The 20,315-nt window shown below is 53.8% G+C and overlaps 1 protein-coding gene across 9 annotated transcripts in view; it reads right to left on the reverse strand.

Moving 5' to 3' along the window:
* Nucleotides 1-20,315, reverse strand: part of SLC8A1 (solute carrier family 8 member A1) — a 146,758-nt gene continuing 126,443 nt past the window's right edge. For all 9 annotated transcript variants that reach the window (XM_063328310.1, XM_063328309.1, XM_063328306.1 and 6 more), the window contains 2 exons: nt 15,452-15,727; nt 1-12,889 (listed from right to left, as the gene is read on the reverse strand). In XM_063328310.1, coding sequence (XP_063184380.1) covers nt 12,513-12,889; nt 15,452-15,727 — 653 coding nt within the window. In that variant the 3' untranslated portion in view covers nt 1-12,512. The remainder of the gene's footprint in view (nt 12,890-15,451; nt 15,728-20,315) is intronic.

Genomic DNA, 20,315 nt, shown 5'->3' on the forward strand with positions numbered 1-20,315 from the left:
TGAAGAATTTACAAACATCTATATTTTGTGTTAGGAAATGTGATAAAATTAGGAAAGGAGCTGAAGACACTGATTTATACAACTCTGACTATTTCAGGCAATGAGAGGTTTACATATCACAGTTTAACAAGATAGAAGGTCTCCCACAAAATACAGAGATGACAGACTTCTCATCTGAATTTGACATAACACAGCATCAAGTACACATGTAATGTGATGAACAGTGCCAGGTCATTCCCCAGTTAGGTAACACACAACCTCTTGAATAAGGCAATTCAAATATAACTCGTAATTCAAATCACAACATACCCAGGCAGCATGCAGGGGAAAGTCATTTATTTTGTACATCGGAATGACACAACTTGCAACATGTTTCCATTTTATGCAGTTAGAGCAACGGGATATAAACCATTCAAATAATATATATATTTATATATATATATCTCTCAAGTCAACAGTTGTCTTTACTGGAATAAAGATTATCTGTATTTTGGTAAAAATAAAACTATTTGAATTCACTAATTAACAAAATGCACAGTGATCAGAAACCCAATTCTTCTCACAATTGTCTTTCCCCGGCTCGCTCGCGTTTCCCGGTGATGGGAACCCCGGATTCGGCGGGCTCGTTTTGCAGGGCGGAACAGAAACTGCCTGGCACGGGGTTCCCGTGGCCGCGGACCGTGCCACCCGCTCCGGACAGCCGCACCGGAGACACCGGACGGCGCTGCTGGCGGCTTGGGAATGGCATTGCCCCTCGCCGCTTCTGGGCGCCAAGGCCCCACGAAGCATTTACTCACCGCACCTGCCTGACCTTGGGCGAGCCCGAAGCCGAGTCGCGCCCGGAAGCCCCTTCGCTGGGCCCTTGTTTCTTTATTAGCAATTAATTCCTCCGGATTTTCGCGAATGAGAATTTGAAGAAACTACAAATCCGCTCCGAAGCGGGGGGGGGGGAAAAACCAAACCCCCCACCAAAACCTGAGCCAAAAAATCTCTCTGATACGGTGGAGCCGAACGGACGTGGCTGAGGATGTATTTCCACTGCAACAGACTCGGGGATCACAGAAGATAATGAAGGCTTTTCCTAGCATTGAAAATTTCTTTTGAGAGGAAGAAATGAAGAAGGGTAATAAGAGTGGGGTTTTTTTCCCCTATTAACAAAAAATAAATACATTTGTAAATTCCAAACAGACTAATCTGGTCAGCTTCGCCCTGGTAAAGGGCCGTACGTGCCCCTGTTTAACTGCGTCCCCGCAGGGACTGATCCTCTTGCTAAGGTATCGTGTCCCGCGGTGGCTGGGTCTCCCCTGTCCCCATGCGGGGACGGGGACGGATCCGGGCGGCATTGCGGGAATGGCTTTGGAGCCACCCGACCTTGTCAGGCTGAAGCCCCGCAAAGCCCCGAGCCAGGGTCACCCACCTGCCATGGCGCTTATTATGGGGCTAATAAAGGCATTGGCCTTGTAAATAACGAGGAGACAGAGCTTCTGGAGAACATCCCGGGCTCCAAAACCCACCTGTCCACCAGAGGAACTACAGGAGAAACCGGGTTGTCGGAGTGATTGTTACTGGATCCCGTTTATCACCATTATAAAGGTGTCTCGTGCCTCTCCCTACTACCCTATTTACTGCTCCGGTAAAAAAAAAAATTATTGGCCTATTTCTTTGCCCTTAAAGATACAAAAAAGCAAATCTTCAAAAGATAGTGGGGAGAAAGGTGCTTTCACAATGACATTCAGAGCGAAAAGAGAGAAACGACATTTTACAGATCATTAGAGAGCTATCTTTGGCAGAATATTTCAAATAAATTATTTTTACAAATATTTTCCGCAGTCGTATATTTATTTTGAATAGTTCACTTTCAGCTATAGGGTTACTAGTTCACTACTCTCTATTTAATAGGAAAACACCACAAATATAAAAATATATGAGCTCAGCACAATTTTTAGGCTACCACAACTGTCTCCAATGATTTCAAAAGTCGTAGATCGATACCACAGAAAACATGAAACAAGTTTTCTAACAGCGTGTGTCAGGTTAGAAGATCACAGCTGGCCGCTGCCGTACGACGCGCCGGGGAAGGGCGTCTGGCGCCGAGGCAGGGGATGAGCACGGAAAGGAGTCGGAGGAGCCAGATGCTGGGAGCCAGCCTGTGCCGCTGCCGGACGTATCCCCTCGGCGGGGAACCGTCTCTCTGTGACCGTAAGGCTGAGAGATGTGGCGCTGGGTGGCGGGTGAAGGGCTCCCAGCCCGGGCAGGAGCGGAGGGGAGCGGGCGGGCGATGGCGGGCTTGCCGTGCTCGGTAGCTTATGGCAGACAAAGCCCTTACCCAGTCCTCTGCTTTGCCCCGGGAGGGAGATCGAGCACGGCTGCTTTTTGCCCACAAAGCCGTCTCCTTTCACCTTCCCCGTGGGAAAAAAAGCACCCAGGGAGCCGCAGGCTTCGCCCTCGCGCCGTGGCCGGATCCTGCTTTAGCCGAGATCCCGGCGGGATGGTGACTCTGCCGGGGACCCCGAGCCTGAGCCCGGGGTGGCCCAAGGAAGGGGCTCGCCTGATCCCAACCTCCCCTTCCACCGAGTCCACCCAACATTTCGATTTAAATATTTCGCTTTGTTTATACAGCATGTACAGAATATACAGCATCGGATAATTATTTCCCAGTAGACTACGAGCGTCTCCCAAGATGACCTCTTTTATCAACAAATATATATATAAATCGACGGTAATAAAAGAGTCGTACCCACAAATATTATGGCTTTTCAAATAGTGTAGCTGCATTGTGCCATTGAACTTACGAGAAACCATGAGAGAGACAGAGAGATGGGGGGAGGCTTCGGTGGCGGAGCCTGGGGCCACCCACCGGCACAGGGGCTTTGCACGGCCGGGCAGCGCCGGCTCGTGGAGCCAGGCGGCAAGAGGGAAGGTGGGGTTGAGTTTATGACCTGTACTCTGGTTTCTATCTCCAGGCAAGCCTTCTTCAAACTCTCCTTTCAGCCCTGCTTTGGCAAAAATTTGGCTCTGCCCAGCTGGGGTCTTCCTGCCCGGTCCCCATCATGGGGACTGGGTGGCACGTTGGGCTGTCGGAGATCTCCTCTCTCTCTCTCTCTCTCTCTTTCTCAGCAGGGTTTGCACAAAGATGTCTGTCTGCCCTAGAGTGCCCTGCGGCCAGGAGGGGGGAGGACGCACAGGATGACAGGTGACACAGGAGGTGGTGGGTGAGGGCGGTGTGTGGCTGGGCAGGAGAAAGGGGACAGCAGGAAAGCGTGAGCCATCATTTTTGGAGTGCATCATTGTCATGCTCCAGCACATCAAGAATACCAGAGGACAGTCTTGCCCGGGCAGTGCCGTCCCCAGCCACCGCCACACCACGGGGTGCCCACCGGGCTGCCTGCGCCCCAGCACCGCGCCGGCTGCCTGCCGTGCCTCGGGGGATGCATCCACCCACTAGCCGTCCCCCTCGCTTATTAGGGCCGGCGAGTCATTTTGAGCTCTTTCTCTCCTGTGTCCTGCCATTGAAAAACTGATTGAAAACCCCCCTCGGGCTGCCTCACCCGTGGGGAGCAGCCGGCACCCCCAGCACAGGCTGCGCGGGCAGCTGCCAGCTCCCTGCCTGCGCTTCCCTCCGCGCCTGAGCGGGAGAGTGGAAGAAGCTGCTGATCGGAATTACGTCTCTGCCAAGACAGATGCGTTTCTGCCTCCTCTCCGAGCTCGTAGCAACAGCCCGTTTTCTACTCCAGAAGGAGGAGCGCTTGCTGTCCCCACGTTTCAAGTGTGCGGAAATGGCTTTTGAGAACTGGAGTGGTCACTCGAGCATCGAGATAACCGGACCACTTAATTACAGCGGAACAATTAGTAATGGTTCTAAATTACTGCGACTGTTGGGTTTTTTTGACTAATTCTCATCTCATTTCCCTCTTCTTCAGGATATTACGGCTGTTCCCTCTCTGACTGAAATCAAGGCTGATGCTCTCCTGCAGAAGCAGGGGCAGCCCAGGCCGAGCCGAAGGAGAGGATGCTGAGCTGCGGGCAGCGCTGTGGAGAGCAGCGAGGAGAGAGTCCCACGGGGAACCTGCTGCCTTTGAGACATGTGAGCAGTCCTGGTGCCAGCTGTGCTCCCTGGCGCTCTGACTGCTTCTTGCTGGGAATATGCTGGGGGCTTCTGTGTTGGGGCGGGGGGAGGTAGTGCGTGGTGTCCTCCACCTCCTTCTTGCTTGATGAGGTGAACACCAGGCGGATCAGAGACCTCTCCGGGTGTCCTAAGGACAGTGGCAGGTATAAAGATGCCCATCACTGCTGGGTGGTCTTCAGGAAGTCATGGTTTTGATTTTACAACCTCTTGCCGTGTCTCTTCGGCACAGAGACCCAGGATACAGGGGGCTGCGTCGTACCAAACTCGGCATTTTGTGGCTTTTACCAGCACGTGTGTGCTTCTTCCAGCAGGACCTAGGAAGCTTAGAAGAAGTCACCAACTTCTCCCCTTCATCCACAAATAACACCGCTTTGCTGGGTTGCTGAAAAAAGTCCTCAACAGGCGGTCCTCAAAGCTGGGTTATTTGCAGAGCTGTGGCTCCCTATGCTTAACGCGTTATGGAAAAAAGAAGCTGGACAAGTGTTGTCAGAAGCTGAGTTGTCACCAGGGAACACATAAATGACGTTTTCTTGCTTGCTAACAGAGCGACTCTAATGTAAAAGGTATTATCGCAATCCTTTGCTCTCTGGAGCTGCCAGGAGCAGTGCCTGTTTCCTGATTAAGAGCCAGACGAGCGGGTCTCCCGCACGGCTTGCCGCGGGAGCACGTTTTCTCAAGAGCTCGGAAGATGAAGGGAGCAACATGGGGCAAACAAATGGAGAGAAAACAGGCATCAGTTCATTTTCATCTGTACGGCGGGAGTTCAGCCGAGGGGCATCTAATGACAGCTCTTGTTGCCGGGCAAGGCCAGGGAGACGCAGCAGGCTACAGCTGAAAGCAAGGGGTAAGGGAGCCATCTCAGCGTTACACCGAGCAAGGAGAAATCGGGTTGTGCAGCTCCTGCATCCCCGGGAGTTACAAAGCCGCTAGTTGGCAAAAGCTTTCATGAACGCTCCCAAATAAGCCCAGCAGCAACCCGGGACACATTTGCACCACCAGGATCCGATCTGTCCTGCGCTAGCGCGGCGATTTTACAGTCCCTCAGCAGCTCTCCACATTTCTAAGGATCTCTGCAAAGAAGCTCATCTGCCAGAAACTCAGGTTTCTGCAAGCGAGGAGCCCACCTAGGGCTGGGGCAGGGGGCACACGCTCCCGGTGCTGACAGTGCCGTGGACTGCCATGGCAATTTTCATCAAGAGAACAGAGCAAGGCTTTACCCCGTGCAGGTCTCACCCTGCCGTCGTCTGCAAGGGACTCCTCTGAGTTAGGAATAAAGGAGAAGAAATAAATCCAACCTCAATGGAGAGGTCAGGAGTGCAGAGGGAGAGGCCCCGTGATGGTCCTCCGTGTCCTGCAAGGGTTGAGGAGCTCTGAGGGTGGATAAGCATCCCAAGCTGTTCCAAGTTGCTTGACTTAGACTCTAGCCATTTTAAGCAGAGGCAGGAAGGCTTTATAGGCAAGTAGATAAGTTTCAGAATATTTAGAGCACCAAGAACAGGGTCCATTTTGAAAGAAAGGTGTCGGAGTGGACCTTAAACCCTCAGCTAAAGCAATTAGTTTGCTCTGGAAGTGTAGAGGCAGGGTTGGGGTGGTGGTGGGGGGTGGAGTGGAGCATCTGTGGGACTTGATAACAGTGGAAATTCAGCAGAAATGTTTAGTCTTCCAAAAACCCATGAGTGAAGCATAGCGGCACAATAAAACCAGGGCCTGTGAGTCGTGGCTGTAATGGTGCCTGGGTGATGAGCAGAAGAGCTCAGCACGCTGACGTTTGCCTCTGCTGCGTGGAAAATGGCACGGTCCTTCGCTTGCAGGGGCTCAAGTCCAAGACATCTTTTGGAGGGGGTAATCTTTGCCCTGAGATACAGGCAGCAAACCTGAGCTAACAAGTGTTGCTGTTGGGTCAAGTGAGAGAGGAGCCTTGTCGCACATGGGAAGCCCCTGGTTGTGGAGAAGGAGGGACGGAGAAGGTTCCTCTGCAGGGAGCCTGAAGAAGAGGGCATGCGGAGAGGCTCCAAAGAGGATACCAGTGCAGAGCAAGCCCACAGTTGGCCTATCATTGCGCGCAGACGGCCATTCTGTGGCCTTGAGATGGCTCCAGGCGGATGCCGGAGGATCCCAACCTCAGGTCGCATATGGTCCTTGGTGCCTCGTTAGTGGTCCTTCCCACCGCTACCTAGAACTCACACTGTTGGGGGTGGGGGTGTATGCGGGGAGGGGCGGAGAGGTGCCGTAGCGCGGTACAACAGATCGAGGGCTATTTTGAATCAAATAGACAAAAATAAAGCCTGGGGTTGGTGCCCACAGACAGGCAAAGAAGCTGGAGGCTGCGCTATAGCTGTGCAGAAATCAAGATGCGTGCCCGCAGCCAGGGCAGCTGGGGCAGGGGGAATATGCCATGGCAGTGCCTAAAAGAGGGTTTCCAGGTCTGGGTGGGACTCCAGGGCACTTCTCCCTTCCCCATGCCCTCTGATGCCGGACATCCCACCGGCAGCACCCGGCTCCGCCGCCCGGCAGTGCTCCGCAGCCCCTGCTTCGGGAACAGCATTCACCCCAGTGCCTTCCTTCGCCCTTCCAGGGAGGGGAGCCCCAAGCTGGCATTCACCCAGGGAGGGTGGGAAGGAGCCAAGGCAGGGTGCAGGGCCAGCAGGAGGGAACGATGAGCCACCCCGGGGGCACTGGGCGCTGAGGGGCAGGGCTGGCCGTTCTCCGGATGCTCCAGAGACAGCAAGACCCCGCGGAGACCCCTCAAATGCTCTCAGGAATGTGCCGTAGCCGGCAAATCCTGCTGGTAACAGCAATCTTCTGGCTATCTATCTTCGCTGATAACAAAGCCAGACAGGCCCCTTTCCTTTGCAGTGTCCCTTCCCTCTGCGTGAGGGGTGTTGCTGGCTGGCCAGAGGCTCTCGGCACCTCCAGTTCCAAAAGGAGGAAGGCTCAAGTCCTTAAAAGGTGAGGAATCTCACTGTATTTATTGTCCCTTGGTGCTTTTTGCAAGAATACAGATGCCTCTGGATGCTTTCCTGCGCAAGTCCTTTTTTTTTTTTTTTTTTTTTTTACAAGATAAACAGGCTTTTCTGCAGCTGTGCTGGGCATGCATATGCGTGTGTGTGTGGTCGGTCATCCCACGCCAGAGAGGCCAGGGGGGTTCCTGGTGCTCTGCAAACATGCTTCCCCAGATGGGCCCGGGTGCCAAAGAGCCTAGGGAAAAATAATACAGGGTTTTTTCCTGGAATAACACCCTCCAGCATTAAGTTTTCGCTCTTTCTGTCACTTCCTGGCTATGCCTGGCTCTTGCCCTTCCGGGAATGCAGCTGAGCCTCCTCCTTAGGTACGTATATGGCCCCCAATACTGTTGCACTTGATTGCTACCGAAGCATTTAAAAATAGCTGTAACAATAACACACAGGCTCTGGTTCTCCCCTCCCTGCCCGTAGCAGAAATAGCACGGTGAGTTTATACACCGCATCCAGACTCGTGACCAGAAAGGGCTCAACGCCTCCCTTTTCCCTTTTGTCCTTTAAGGAAGCGATGAAAGTGGGGGGAAAGATGCACAAATGACTCTTGGTGATATCCCCTTGCCCCAGAACCACCATGGGCTGCCTGGAAATGGGTGACACAGGGGTGGGTGTGTTGTCATCTCCAGACGAGGGATCCGCATCTCTGGGGCGAGCGGTCCCCGCAGTGCCCTGGTAGAGGCGCGGGCGGGTGGTGGCACCTTGGGTCGGCTCAGCCCTGAGATGCTGCAGGTTTGTGGCTTCCGCTGACATCGGGGACCTGCAGAGTCCTGGCTCTTCTGCACCTTTTCCGTGTGTTCGGGTTGTGGCTGGGATTGGCCTCCTCCACTGTTGGTCCCTGGAGAGCTGGCGGTATGGTTTTGATAAGATGCTCAGGGCTGCGGCTGCTCCGTGTGCTCCTTCCCTTTGTCCCCAAGCGCTTTGCAGCGGCCCATTGAGTTATTTGGGTGTCCACCTCTGAATGTCCTTTGCACCGTGCTGCATCCTTTTCCGTGGAAAGGCTTGCCTTTGGCTAGTGGAGTGATGAGAGGGGGTGAGGGCAGGCGGATGGACTGAGGCAGACGGTTTGAAGTGCTGTTTCTGGCAACTCCCTGAGCCCGGGGCTTTATCAGAGATGCTCGATGCCCTTCCCTTGTGACGGGAGGGTGGGGAGGAGGCTGGCGGGGACGAGGAGGAGATGGGAGAGCACTGGCACCAGAGAGGGGACCGAAGAGCCAGGCTGTGCTCCTTCTGCTCCCTGGCAGCGTGCGGCCAGGCGCAGGCTTTTGCCTTCGGAAGGTCTGGTTTAAAGAGGAGGTTGGTGCAGAGGAGCAGGCGTTGCGGACACGGGTGGGTGACCAGGGCTGGGTGGAGTGGTCCTTCCCTCCCTGGCACGGCAAGGCAGCAGCCAGGGAAAAGGCTCGCTGCGCATCCGTGGCTCCTCCAGGAGCAACCGGGCAAACACATGGCAGGCTTCGCATAAGCTCGTTAAAGATGCCGAAAAGCACATGGCTGGCAGAGAACAAAGTGCATAAACAAGGCTGGTGTTTACTGTGTGATTTAGGCCTTGTCCTAATCAAGCAGTGCTCCATCATTCCCTTTGGAAAGCTCTGTGAGCAGAACAGTTATTTACTGCCTGTTAAAGCGAGCTGCTACACAAGTCCCGTTCGACTTGTTAATGACTTTAGCGACTGCAATTCATTCTGAAAAAGCAAATGACGAGAGTAAAATGCCAACATCACCTTTCAGTAGATGTAATTATTGGGTCAGGAGAGCTGCTTTGCTTTCATTAATTCACTGCCTGGGAAAAGCACACCGATGTGACCGGCTGCTTGGGGCTGTGACCCGTTTGCCTGGGGCTTGATGAGCACTGAAGCTTGACCCGCGCTCATCCTGGAGGGTGCTGAGCACCCGCAGGGAGAGTGGGGTCGTTGCAAGGCTGCCAAAAGCAGCGTAGGGTGTGGGGAAGGGCCGGGTTTGCGTGGGAGCAGCCCAGAGACCACGTTAAATCCTCTGGCTGCCGGGGCACGTGAGTTACCTGCTCTGCCACGCATCCCCTCGCGGTGGCCAGACGGGAATTCTGCCGCCTCTGGGCTTCCGCAGACACAGTCGTGCTGCAAAACTAAAGCAGCCACCTCCTACCCCTCTCTCTTGGTGCTCGGCGGCACGTTTCTAGCCTGCAGCTCGAAAGCCAGATGCTGCTGCTGATGCCCCGTGAAGATGGGCAGGAGTGCGGGCAGGAGCCCGGGAGCGTACGCCCAGGCGGACGTGCCCCCCCGGGAAGAGCAGGGAGAGCCCCACCAGGTGAAGGCAGCGCTTTCCTGGGACCCCTCTCCAGGGCTGGTGTCTGAGTTCGGCTGTCAGCGCAGCACCTTGGAAGCATCACGGGGAGGGTTTATTTGGGGACAGCTCAACAGATGCTGGGTGAAGCCCAGGGAGGAGTGACATCCCTGGGCCGCGCAGAGACTTTTCCCCTCCTCAGTTGCTGGCTGAGCTCTGTTGAGACATGTGGGTCAGAGACGGCCCATGGCAACTAGACTGGGGTATGGGCAGGCAGCTGCCCGGAGCAGCCGGAGCTCCTAGTTTGCTTGGCGACCTCATGGTGTGTCTCAGATCTGCTTTGGACCCTGCCCCAGCAATGCATCTCTTGCATTCCCACTTATCATCAGCTTGTGGCTTAACCTAGGGCAAGTCACCGCGAGGGCGGAACAAGAGCAGGAGCGTTTCTATATGACTAGAGGACACAAGCAGAAAGAGCTGCCGAGTACCTTGGGGGCATATACACGGCTCTCCCCCAGCCTAGGGCAAGCCAGCACCGATGGGGGACCCAGCAAAAGAGCTCCCAGAAGGGCTGCACGGCGGCTTTGTCCCTGGGTGGTTTCCTGCATCCCCCCTGAGAGCCGGGCGGGCTGCGAGCCCTGGCAGCACACCGAGCCCAAGGCACGATGGAGATGGAGCAGGAGCAAAGCCGTGAGATGGGGCAAGAGTGGGTGGGTGGAGGCACCGTTGCCCCCCCCCCCCCCCGTCAGCGTCAGAGACACAATGAAGGCAAACCAATGAGTAAAGAAGAGATGGGTACAACGTAAAGAGAGACAACGGGAGGGGAGGGAAGGGTTTTCCATAGAGAATATGCAGGAGCACTACTGGATCCATCAGGAATCATTACAAACTTTATTTGTTTGTGCATTGTGTACCATTGATAAGGATCATCACAATTAGTGGACTCACTGCCTATAATGGTGGGCAATACACACAAAGAAAAATCAATGAAGCCAAACAGATGAAAATGAAATAATTGTACATAAAGGTAATCATAAACCTGAACAACCTGCGCCTGCGTTTGATTCTTCCCCCAAAACAACGAGAAAGAAAAAGAAAACCCCCAAAACGCATCAAAAGTGAAAAAAAGGCTTGAGAAGAAAAAAATAAGAATAATCCCACAACTTCATACTCCTGGAGAAGATCTTACATTAGGTTAATTAAAACTTCCACAGATTGTTCAAAATGAGTACAAACAACCCCAGCCAATTGGTTACGGTACAAGGTCCAGATGTGGTTTCCAGCTGGGTGGGAAGAGCTGACCGGTGGACGTGCAGGATGGGCATTCACCTGGCTGGGATGCCAGGAAGCCTGGTGATGGGCGTGGGGTAAGGAGACGTCTCTCCAGAACACCAGTGCACAATGTCACCCCTTGCGCTGCGCCCAGGGGACCTCCGCATCCACACCTCCCTGGCCTCGGCCGGCTACCCCCAGCCCGCGCTGCTGGAGTCGGGGGGTGATGCTGAATGACGCTGCCCTCTCTCATCCCTCCCATCGATTCCAGGTTCGGACAGTGCAAAACTTGGCCTTTTTTCCTTGGGGGACGCTTCCCAGTTACGCTCAGCAGCGTGGGGGGAGATCTCGTTACGGCCCTTCAGCCCTTAACGCTGAATTATTCTGCCTCCTAATGGCTGTGGGAAAGGATCAGCTTTGGGGACTGATCCTGATGGCTTAACGCTCAGCAACAGGGGCTGTCACTCGACCTCTGGGGACACAGGGGGCCAAGGGGCTTTGAGGCAGCCACCGGCTATAAAGGCAGAGGCAGGCGAAGTGCTGGCTGAGCCGTGCTCGTCCCCCTTGGGCTTGGACACTGCTCATCCCACCAGGGCTCCCTGGGACCTTGCGTAAGGACCTCCTGGGGATAGAGGAGGCTTTCACGCTGGCTTCAGCATGTTCTGGACTGGCTGCTGTTGGGGGGGGGACCCCGGCCCCGTGGGGGGACGGAGCCTGCACTCTCCGGGCTGTGGGTTTTCCTCCCCTGAAAAACCTACATCTGTGTGGCTATTATTGCTTCTCGGGGACCCCTGCGCGGAGCAATGAACGGGGACGGTTTTCCCTCCTTTTAACCCCACTAAGAGGAAACAAACAAACGAACAAACAAACGAACAAATAAAAACCTATGGCGAAAATAAACTAACTGAAATAAATAAAACCCAGTGAAAAGAAAACACTTGTATCTGCAATGCTCAACCCACATGGCTGGAAGGACTATCGCTATAGGATGCTATATACAGATAGGGTTCATTTCATTCATGCAAATGTTACAAGTACCACGACAGCATGCCCGAGGAGGCGGAGGAGGCAGGAGGAAGGCTCCCGCCGCTCCGCACAGCCTCGGCGTAGGACACCGGACACGAGGTTGCAGCTGCGCATCCCCGAAGCACGGAGGGGGAAAGGCAAGGGGTATGTTGGAGGCGGGGTGGGGGGGGAGGAAAGGCTAGTTGTACACACGCCAAAACAAAAAAAACCCCAAACTAATCCCAAATCAATGACGAAAACGGTTTGTGTTCTATCCTTAGAAAGCTCCCAATTTCCCCCTTGTCTTCAGTCCGGTCTCTCGCTTCTCTCTCCAACAGGGCCAGAGGGGACGTTCCCAAGTGGCGAAGGCAGGCGGATGGTGGTCGGACATCAGGACCCTCGCTTTCCTCTCCTTCCCTCGCCCACTGCTCTGCTTCTCACCAGCTACTCTGGCCTTCCCCGGACCGACGCGCCCTGGTCACCTTCGCATCCGTCCTCCCAGGGCGGGGAGGGGGGGGCCGGCGGGCAGGAGAGAGCGATGGGAAAGGGCTCGGTGGCTACCAGCCGCTCTTGTTGGTAGAGTTGCAGAGAGGGCCGTGCCGCCGGGCTCCTGGCCGGGGCGGCTGCCCGGGGAGGGGTCCTGCTGGCTTTGGGGTCCTGCCTAGTTCAAAGGATGCTCCAAAGCCGCTTTCCGTCAGCAGGTGTGTGAACATGGCAAATCTCTTTTATTCTTTCTCTGTTCATTATACACAGCGTTATATCTATATCTATACCTATATATCACTCTATATAGATACATATAGATATATATATATTTACTATCTCTGATTGTCCCTTTAGAAGCCCTTTATGTGGCAGTAGGCTTCCAGAGATGAGAAGAATATGTACAAGAGCCAGAGGAGGATAAAGAGTGAGGTTGTGAGCAGCTTGGAAGTCCGCGGCCCGCCCAGCTCACCTCCGATCTCGGGTCTCCGCCGGTAGAGCAGCACGCCCACGCTGATAAAAGCAAAAATGGTGAAGAGGGTGACGGAGAAGGCCAGGGTGCCGGGTGAGACTTGGAAGGCTTGTCCATGCGCTGCGTGGTAGATGGCCGCGATGGACCAGGCCACCCCAATGCCCAGGAAAACGTTCACGGCGTTGCTCCCGGTGACGTTCCCGATGGAGGCATCCGCGTACTGGTCCTGCGTCGCTGCTACTTTGCTGGCAAACGTGTCTGCAAAGGGAAGATGGAGAGAAACCCTCAGGAAAGAGTCAGGTAAGGAGGGACAGCAGCAGGCAGCTTGGGGACAAATGACAATGGCATCACTTGGGGAATGAAGATAGGGGGCGAGGGGACGGGGTACAGCCCGGTCTATGGGCACTCCCAAGGAAGATCATGTGTGGCCAGAGCCAGAGTGACAATCAGGGTCCAGAAATGCCCAGGAGGGAAATCTCAATGTCCAGAAATATGGGACTTCCCCCAGTGTGGCCCCAGATGCCCCACAGTGCTTGAAGCAAGAGGCAACACTTCCCAGCACTACACTGTGTTGGCTTTTTCTCCCACATCCACTAATTTGTTGACTTGCGAAAGAACGGAAAAGGTTGGAAAAGCCTTGTGGGAGCCACAATGGTTTGTATCTGTCCTTCGGGTCTCCCGAAGTTTCGTGACTGTGTTTCTGTGATTGCTTTAATGATGTCTCTCCTTTTGCCTCACTGAAGTCCAGTGCCTTGTGCAGACCCTGATGCTTTGGTAAAGAAGTGGTCATCTTTCACCCCTCAGCAAGAAAATCCATGCAGGTGGGTCTACGCCTGCCCAGGCACTCCACCAGCTTTAATACCGTTGGCAAAAGAGATGTGATAAAACTCAGCTGGCTTTTTACGTGGCAGATCTTGTGTCGAGTAGACCAGCACGACGCTGCTCTGCACCATAGGGATGTGCTGATTTTACATCCAAACCCACTCTGGATCTGCAGGGGGGTGAGCCGGAGCGGGTATTAGCATCTGGGTTTTGGCCGGGTGAGCACGCTCAGCTCATGAGAAGATGAATCCTTAACACATTCGCACTCCCAGATCACCTCAGGCACGGGCAGCAGAGTGGGGCTCAGAAAAAGAAGATGGTGAGGTCAGATTTCATGTTTTTTTAGTTCTACGGAGTTTCCTTTGTGCTCCTCCCCAGCAGGGCTCCAAGGCGAGACGACGGCAAAGTGCAGCCTGGCACCAAGACCCAGTTTCATGTAACAGAAGGGGCTGGGCACTTATAAGCACAGTGAGAGGGGCCGTTTGCACCAAAGAAATTTAAAGGTGACGGTGCAGTGGGCTGTGGGCCAGCGCTGGCAACTCTGTGGCCCTGCCACCTCTGGGAGGTGGGATGGGGGACGCCTAGGGCAGCCCCAGCCAGAGCGTGGGAACAACCGCGCGGGCTTCTGCAAGCTCAAGCCTTGCTTTTAGTGCAGGGAAAGTCCCTGGCAGTCTGGATTTCACTGCACGCTCATCCCCCCTCCTGGAAAGCACCCTGCACCTCCCCGGTGTGGAGGAGCCCGACTAGCACCCAGCTAACACGACACGGTCTGCGAGCACCTGCCAGTCCAAACAAGCGTAGCCAAATATGGCCTGAAAACAACTTCTTAAATGCCACCTTTTGTCAGCGAAAGCAGGAGGGAAGATTTTCGCTGTCAAGGGTGTGAGACAGCCCTACAAACCTCATGCCTAAAAGTGCCAGAAGTCCAAAAAAATGCTCCTTCTTCTGTTCCTTGCCCAAATCTGTTCTTCCTTTTGGCTCTGCCGCTTCTTTTTCGGGCTCTAATAGCATTAGGATAGTTTCAAGATCTTCAGGCACCCGAGTGCTGATGGGTGGATGTCTGGGGGTGGCGAGGAAAGATGTGACCGAGGTGGGGGGTGGTGGGGTTGGGTTAGAGCCCCTTGTCTGGGAACAAGGCCATGCCTGGCCGGCACAGCCCATGGAAGAGGGTGAGTGAAAGGGACAGGCCCTCTCACACAAGCTGGCATGGGACTTCCCAGAGCAACCGTGTCACTAGGACCATCTTCTCCAGTGCATTGGTTCACCCCTAAGAGAGGCCCTTTGCTGAGCCATCAGAAGAGGAGGTTGGGTTGCAGCAAGTTGATGTGCATTGAGAGGACAAAGTGGGATGTAGGTGTGCAAACTCGTGGTTTTTTTTCTTTCCCTGGTCAGTCCTTGGTCTCTGCTGTCTTCTGAGGCTGGGTGGCCATTTGATTAGAGACACGTCTCCAAACATTTGTGGGGATGGAGCCTTCTAGAGGCTTCACAAGTCACATTTTGAGGAGCTTCCCCAGCTCAGCAACCTCACCTTGATCCATTTGAACCAAAGCCGAACTTGGTCTCACACAAAGGTGTCCGTGCTGGGCAGAGCACCCTGAGCACAGACTAGCACCTCACCCACCTGGGAGGCAAAGTTAAAGGAGCAGATGCTCAGAAAGACAATGTGGGACTGCCAACACAGACAGCATTTTAATCGAACGCCAATTTCCTACTTTGAGAATGGATGCCGTGGAGGCTGTCCACAGAAATAGATACTTCACAGTCTTTGCAAGGGGAAGGTCCTTGAAATAATTTCTGGGGGGATGAATCCACATCCTGGTTCGATCCTCCCGGCCCACCTGAGACTGAAAACCAACTTCCACATACACCTCAAATCTGTCCTCCAGGGTCCTGAAGAACACAGCTGAGGACCTCGCTGTGCCCAGCTTTCCCAGACCAAACCCAAACCCAGACTGGGCAGAGATGGACCTTTACAATAAACCCTGCTGTTGTCCTTACCTGGCACCGATGTCCCCAATGCGACAAAGACGACCGCAGTGACTGAGTCCTTCAGGCCAATGGTGCAGCCAAAGTGGGATGCCAGGTCGCCGATGAAAGCTGTCAGGAGGCCGATCATGAGGATGGAGACAACGAAGCAAGCCCAGCCATTCCAGTAGTCTGTCGGGGGCACGAAGGCAAAAAGGACCTTCCAGAAGACGGTCAGAAAGTGCATCACGTAGTCGAAGCAGGAGGGCAGCTTCTCCTCCCCACATTCATCGTCATCGTCGTCTTCCCCTGGAGAAAACCACCCGTGCCTGATTAGACTCGCCCATCTTGGAGGAGGTTGGGCAAAGCTCCTGTGCGTACTGCTGCCCCCCAAATGCCATCTCTCATGATTTGGGCCCTAGAAGACCTTTACTTGCCAATATCTTATTTTCTGGGCAATCACCATAAGGGCTCGTCGGCCTCTCCTGGCTCCTTCCCACGGCACAGAGGCACCCTCTAAAAGCATCAGTCTCAAAAACCAGCCTGCACTTCAGAAAACGCCGAGCCTCACACCAGCACCTCTGCCTGGGTTTAACCACCAGATGCTTTCTGGGACAGGGAAAGAGCCCAGCAGACATCGGGCTGTCCTGGCCCCCTCCCCTGGCTCCTCGTCCCTTTCCCATGGCACCGTCCCAGCACATTTTCATCTTGTTGGTCCTGGCAGGGCCATGGGGATCCAGGCAGGTGTCTCAGTTTCTCCCTTCCCCCTGCTCCAGGTGCTGGCACCTCACCTGTCTCTCCAAACCCACTTGGCATCCAGCCTCCAGCAGCTCTGACCAGGCACCCGGCCAGCCTGCCGGCCAGCTTCTCCTCTGGGCAGGTGGCGTGGCCAATGTGGAGCTCCCCCAGCCTGGCACAGTGCACAACCCCAGAGCTGTGGCACAGTCAAAAACTCCTAGAGCTCACACCTGAACCACCCCTGGGCATGAAGGGGAGGTGACGTTTTTCCAATTAAATCAGTGGGAGCCTTCCTTTCCCCCTCAAGGAACAAGGACGGTTTTCTAAGTCATGGATGTCGGGGATTCCAAGGCCATTGCAAGTTGTGTTAAAGACATCCCTTGCACTCAGGTTGGTGATTTGTCATTGCCTTTTGTGCATTTATTTTCCCTCCAAGGATGTGGGCCACCAGCTCTCCCTGCACAGCTGTTGGCAGAAGCTCCTTACCGAGGGGAGGACACAATGTGCAGTCCATCTCCATCAGATGGCATGAGTGAGCCTGGCTCTTCTTCCCAGGAGGACACCTCAGGATGGCAGCAAAAAGGGACCAAATCCCAGAGTGGCCAAGCATACCCAGTGAAACCTGGGTCTCTGCAGTGGCAGAGGGGACAAGGTCCCACCTTGTCGGACACTGGGTTTAAGGGGATGACAGCTCTGTGCCTGGGAAAAGCTGTTTTTCTGGGCAGCCACAGCACCGATCAGGCTGGCATCAGCTTTTGAACAAGACCATGCTGTTTTTATCTGCCCCACTGCTGGCCAGGATGAACATTCCTCCTTTCACATCTTCCTCCACAATGCGGATGTTTGATTGAATAACAAAATGTATAAAGCCTCCCACAGGGAGAATAAAATGGTCTTGCTGTACGCGGTGTACCAATACGTGGGTATCAATTAACCCCCTGTTCAAATGGTGGCTCTGTGCCATGACAACGGAGTTACTGGGGGATGCTGCTGGTGAGCTGCTTGCCCTGCTGCTGTTCGTAACAACTGTTTTCTGCCTCTTCGCAAAGGTGGCGATGAAAAGCCAACTGGGGGATCAAGACAGGCCACTGGGATGGGAAAGTGGAGGCCAAACCCTGTGCACTGAAGTTTCACCTCTTGGCTATTCCCCGTCGTGGTCCCACCGAGAGTGCACACAGCATGCAAGACCATGAGAAAGAAAAAGGCCCAGGGAACACCCTGACTGTGACGACCCTCAAGAGATTTGGTAACCTATAAGGTGGCTCAAACTGCTCTTGGTTTGGCCCAGCTCATGTAAACCTCACACTCTGCTGGCATCCTTGGGGCTCTCAGCAGAGATGCGGCTGTGGGGAACAGGGTAGTGATGGAGCCAGCGAGAGCAAGGCAGATATTTGGATTAGAGAGAACCTCTAATGCAGATATCTGTACACAGGGGATATGGCATCCCACATGAGGGCTGGGGTGAAGCTGGAGGGGATTCAGTGGGGCCACCAAGATGAGCGGAGCCTGGAGGATGCTGCCTATGGGCAGAGGTGGAAGGAGCTGGCTTGGTGAATCAGGAGGAGAGGAGGCAGGAGGGGACCAAGCAACAGCCTACAGCGACTTGGAGGGCACGTGCCAAGAGGATGGAGCGAAACTCCCCTCTGCGCTGACAAGTGATGCAACAAGGGGCAACAGCCAAAAACTGCAGCTTGGATGGTAACACTGGGAGATATATCTCCTCCAGGATACATCCTCCTCCATCTCCTCCATGGTGCAGCCCCGGGACACATACCCTGGCTGATGGACATCATCTTTGGAGGTTTTCAATATTCAGCTAAATAAAGCCATGACCTCCCAGGGAAAAATCCTACTCGGCACCCTGTTGGGCTGCAACTTTGCACACATTGTTTGTCTTCAAAGCACCTTTGGAGGCCAAGACCAACACATAAGATAGAGGCAGTGGGAAACTCGACGCCTCGACAATAACTTGATGGAAAATTATGCTTGGCTTTAAAGCTTCAAACTCACTATGGCAGAAACAGTAGCTAATCAGTGGCATAGTGCTATTATTTTGGCAGATATAAATACCCTATTCCTCTGGATTGTCGTGGAGATAAGGAACGGTTTTTCAGCCTGGGAAGCTTATGCTGGCCTGTTTTTTTTTTTTGCTCGTTGCACAAAGGCTGGTACTGGCAGGATGCACTGCTGTGCTCACACTGTAATTTTGCAGCAGGTATTTTAATCCTCTCCCAAGCTGCACGGCAGCAGGGCTGTCATGGATCTAAATCTTTATGGAGATGATAAAACAGACTGAAAAATGAACGTGAGTGCCACTGTCGTAACACTCATCCCGATCTGTCTATCATTTCATTAAGCAGCGATTACGTCTCTCTTTGGAAGAGCTGGCCAGATCCTGTGAAGGTGACTCGAAACACAAGAGTGAGGTTGGGTGGTGACCCAGGGGCACGTTACAGAACTGGCTCACAAACCCCATGGATGTTTTTGGCTGTGGAAGAAACTGTACCGTCTGTTGGGTGCACACCGAAGGCAGCTACGGGTGAGAGGCTCCGGCTCAGCCCCGCGGATGGCATGGGATGGCATGGCACAGGGCGGCACAGTCTTGCCGGCACCTTCCACAGACCTGATCTCCTGCTGCTCCTTCACTCAGCCTCCCCCACAACATTGCCACCAGCTGCTCATTGGGTGGGAAATGGGGTTTTAATCTTTCTTCTCTCAGCTGGGACGTTACGTTTTGAAGTGGGAATGTTGTGACTTTCACCTGCTCCCCACGGTGGGCTGCAGGGAAAAACGCAAACCCAAACTCCAGGGTCTGAGGCATTTTAACTTGCTTGGCACAACGCTTGAGGAGCTACACCCTGGCAAAAAAAGTAGGTCCAGAGCTCAGAGACAAACTACCGCTCCCCAACTGCAAGGCACAGCTCATGCCCACCGAAATATGCCACATTTATTAAATGTTTGTTAATCATCCTGTTAGCGCTGATGGCTGTGTATTCAAGACACGGTGGCAATAGGGCTTTCACATAACTGCAGTCTTTACACATGTCACAGAGATGGGACCCAAGTACCAGTGATTATCTTTGCTTTAATATGGGATGCAATTAGATAACTGATTCTGGCATAGATTAGTTTAGCCGCATTAGCCACAAAACCTGCAGCAAGGATTGTCTCGCATGATATGTTCATGCTGTATCCGAAATAATGGGAGGCTCTTGGCTGGAGGCTCTAAGAATAACTATGCTACAAGAGGAGGGATCGCAATTTAAGGAGATAGCTGCTGCGCAATGCCCTGTCCTCCTTTTCAGAGGCGGAGGGTAAATGGTATGGCCATCACTTTTAATTACTTTGTGCTGGGCAGAGGTTACCCTGTACAGCAGAGCTGAAGGTAGGAAGCGCGAGTGTTCCCCCATGCATTTCAATGCACAATTAGACAGATGAGCTCAAATTGCCTTTGCCATTGATTTAATTTAAGCTGGTTGATTTTGCCCCAGTGCACGCACACAGGCAGCCCGGCCTGGGCTGTGAGGTCGTAACATCCAGCCAGTGAGTTATGGTGTCTCCAGCTGTTAAAACCACATCTGGAGGAGGCCTTCTTTCTTTCATCTTCCACAGGCGTGGTAATGCTAACATATCCCATACTGGGCATACTGGTAAACATGGCACTGGTGCCTACGAGGACAGTACAACAGGGCATTTCTGAGGGAAAGGCAATTCTCCAAGAGAGGAACGGTACGATCAGATATGACCAGATATGACCACGGATACCACGCGCTGCTGCAGCTATTGGGCTGCTGAGCCATAACCTCCAGCAGCAGCTGGCTGGAGCAGCAGGAGTTCCTGAAAGCAGAGGGTCTAGGGCAAATTTTGGCCCATTAGAGAGGGGGACTCGGCGGCTGTCTTCAGGGCTTGGCACCCTTGCTACCGTGCTGTCCTCACCACAAGCACCAGGGAGCACCAGGGAGCACCAGGGATGGGGAGTGCTTCTGCTCCACGCCAGCACCATTTGTGCCACTCTGAATTTAACCACGGTGTTCGCCTCCCAGATCTCTCTCCCTGCAGTGGCTTTTCCCCTCTGCCATCTGGTGACAGCCAGGGCGTTTCTCCGCCGGGTGCTGCAGATGCACTGAATGCAGGAGGTTTCCTACCCATCAGACAAGGT

Source organism: Chroicocephalus ridibundus, chromosome 3, assembly GCF_963924245.1.
Source record: "Chroicocephalus ridibundus chromosome 3, bChrRid1.1, whole genome shotgun sequence".
Classification (NCBI taxonomy): Eukaryota; Metazoa; Chordata; class Aves; order Charadriiformes; family Laridae; genus Chroicocephalus; species Chroicocephalus ridibundus.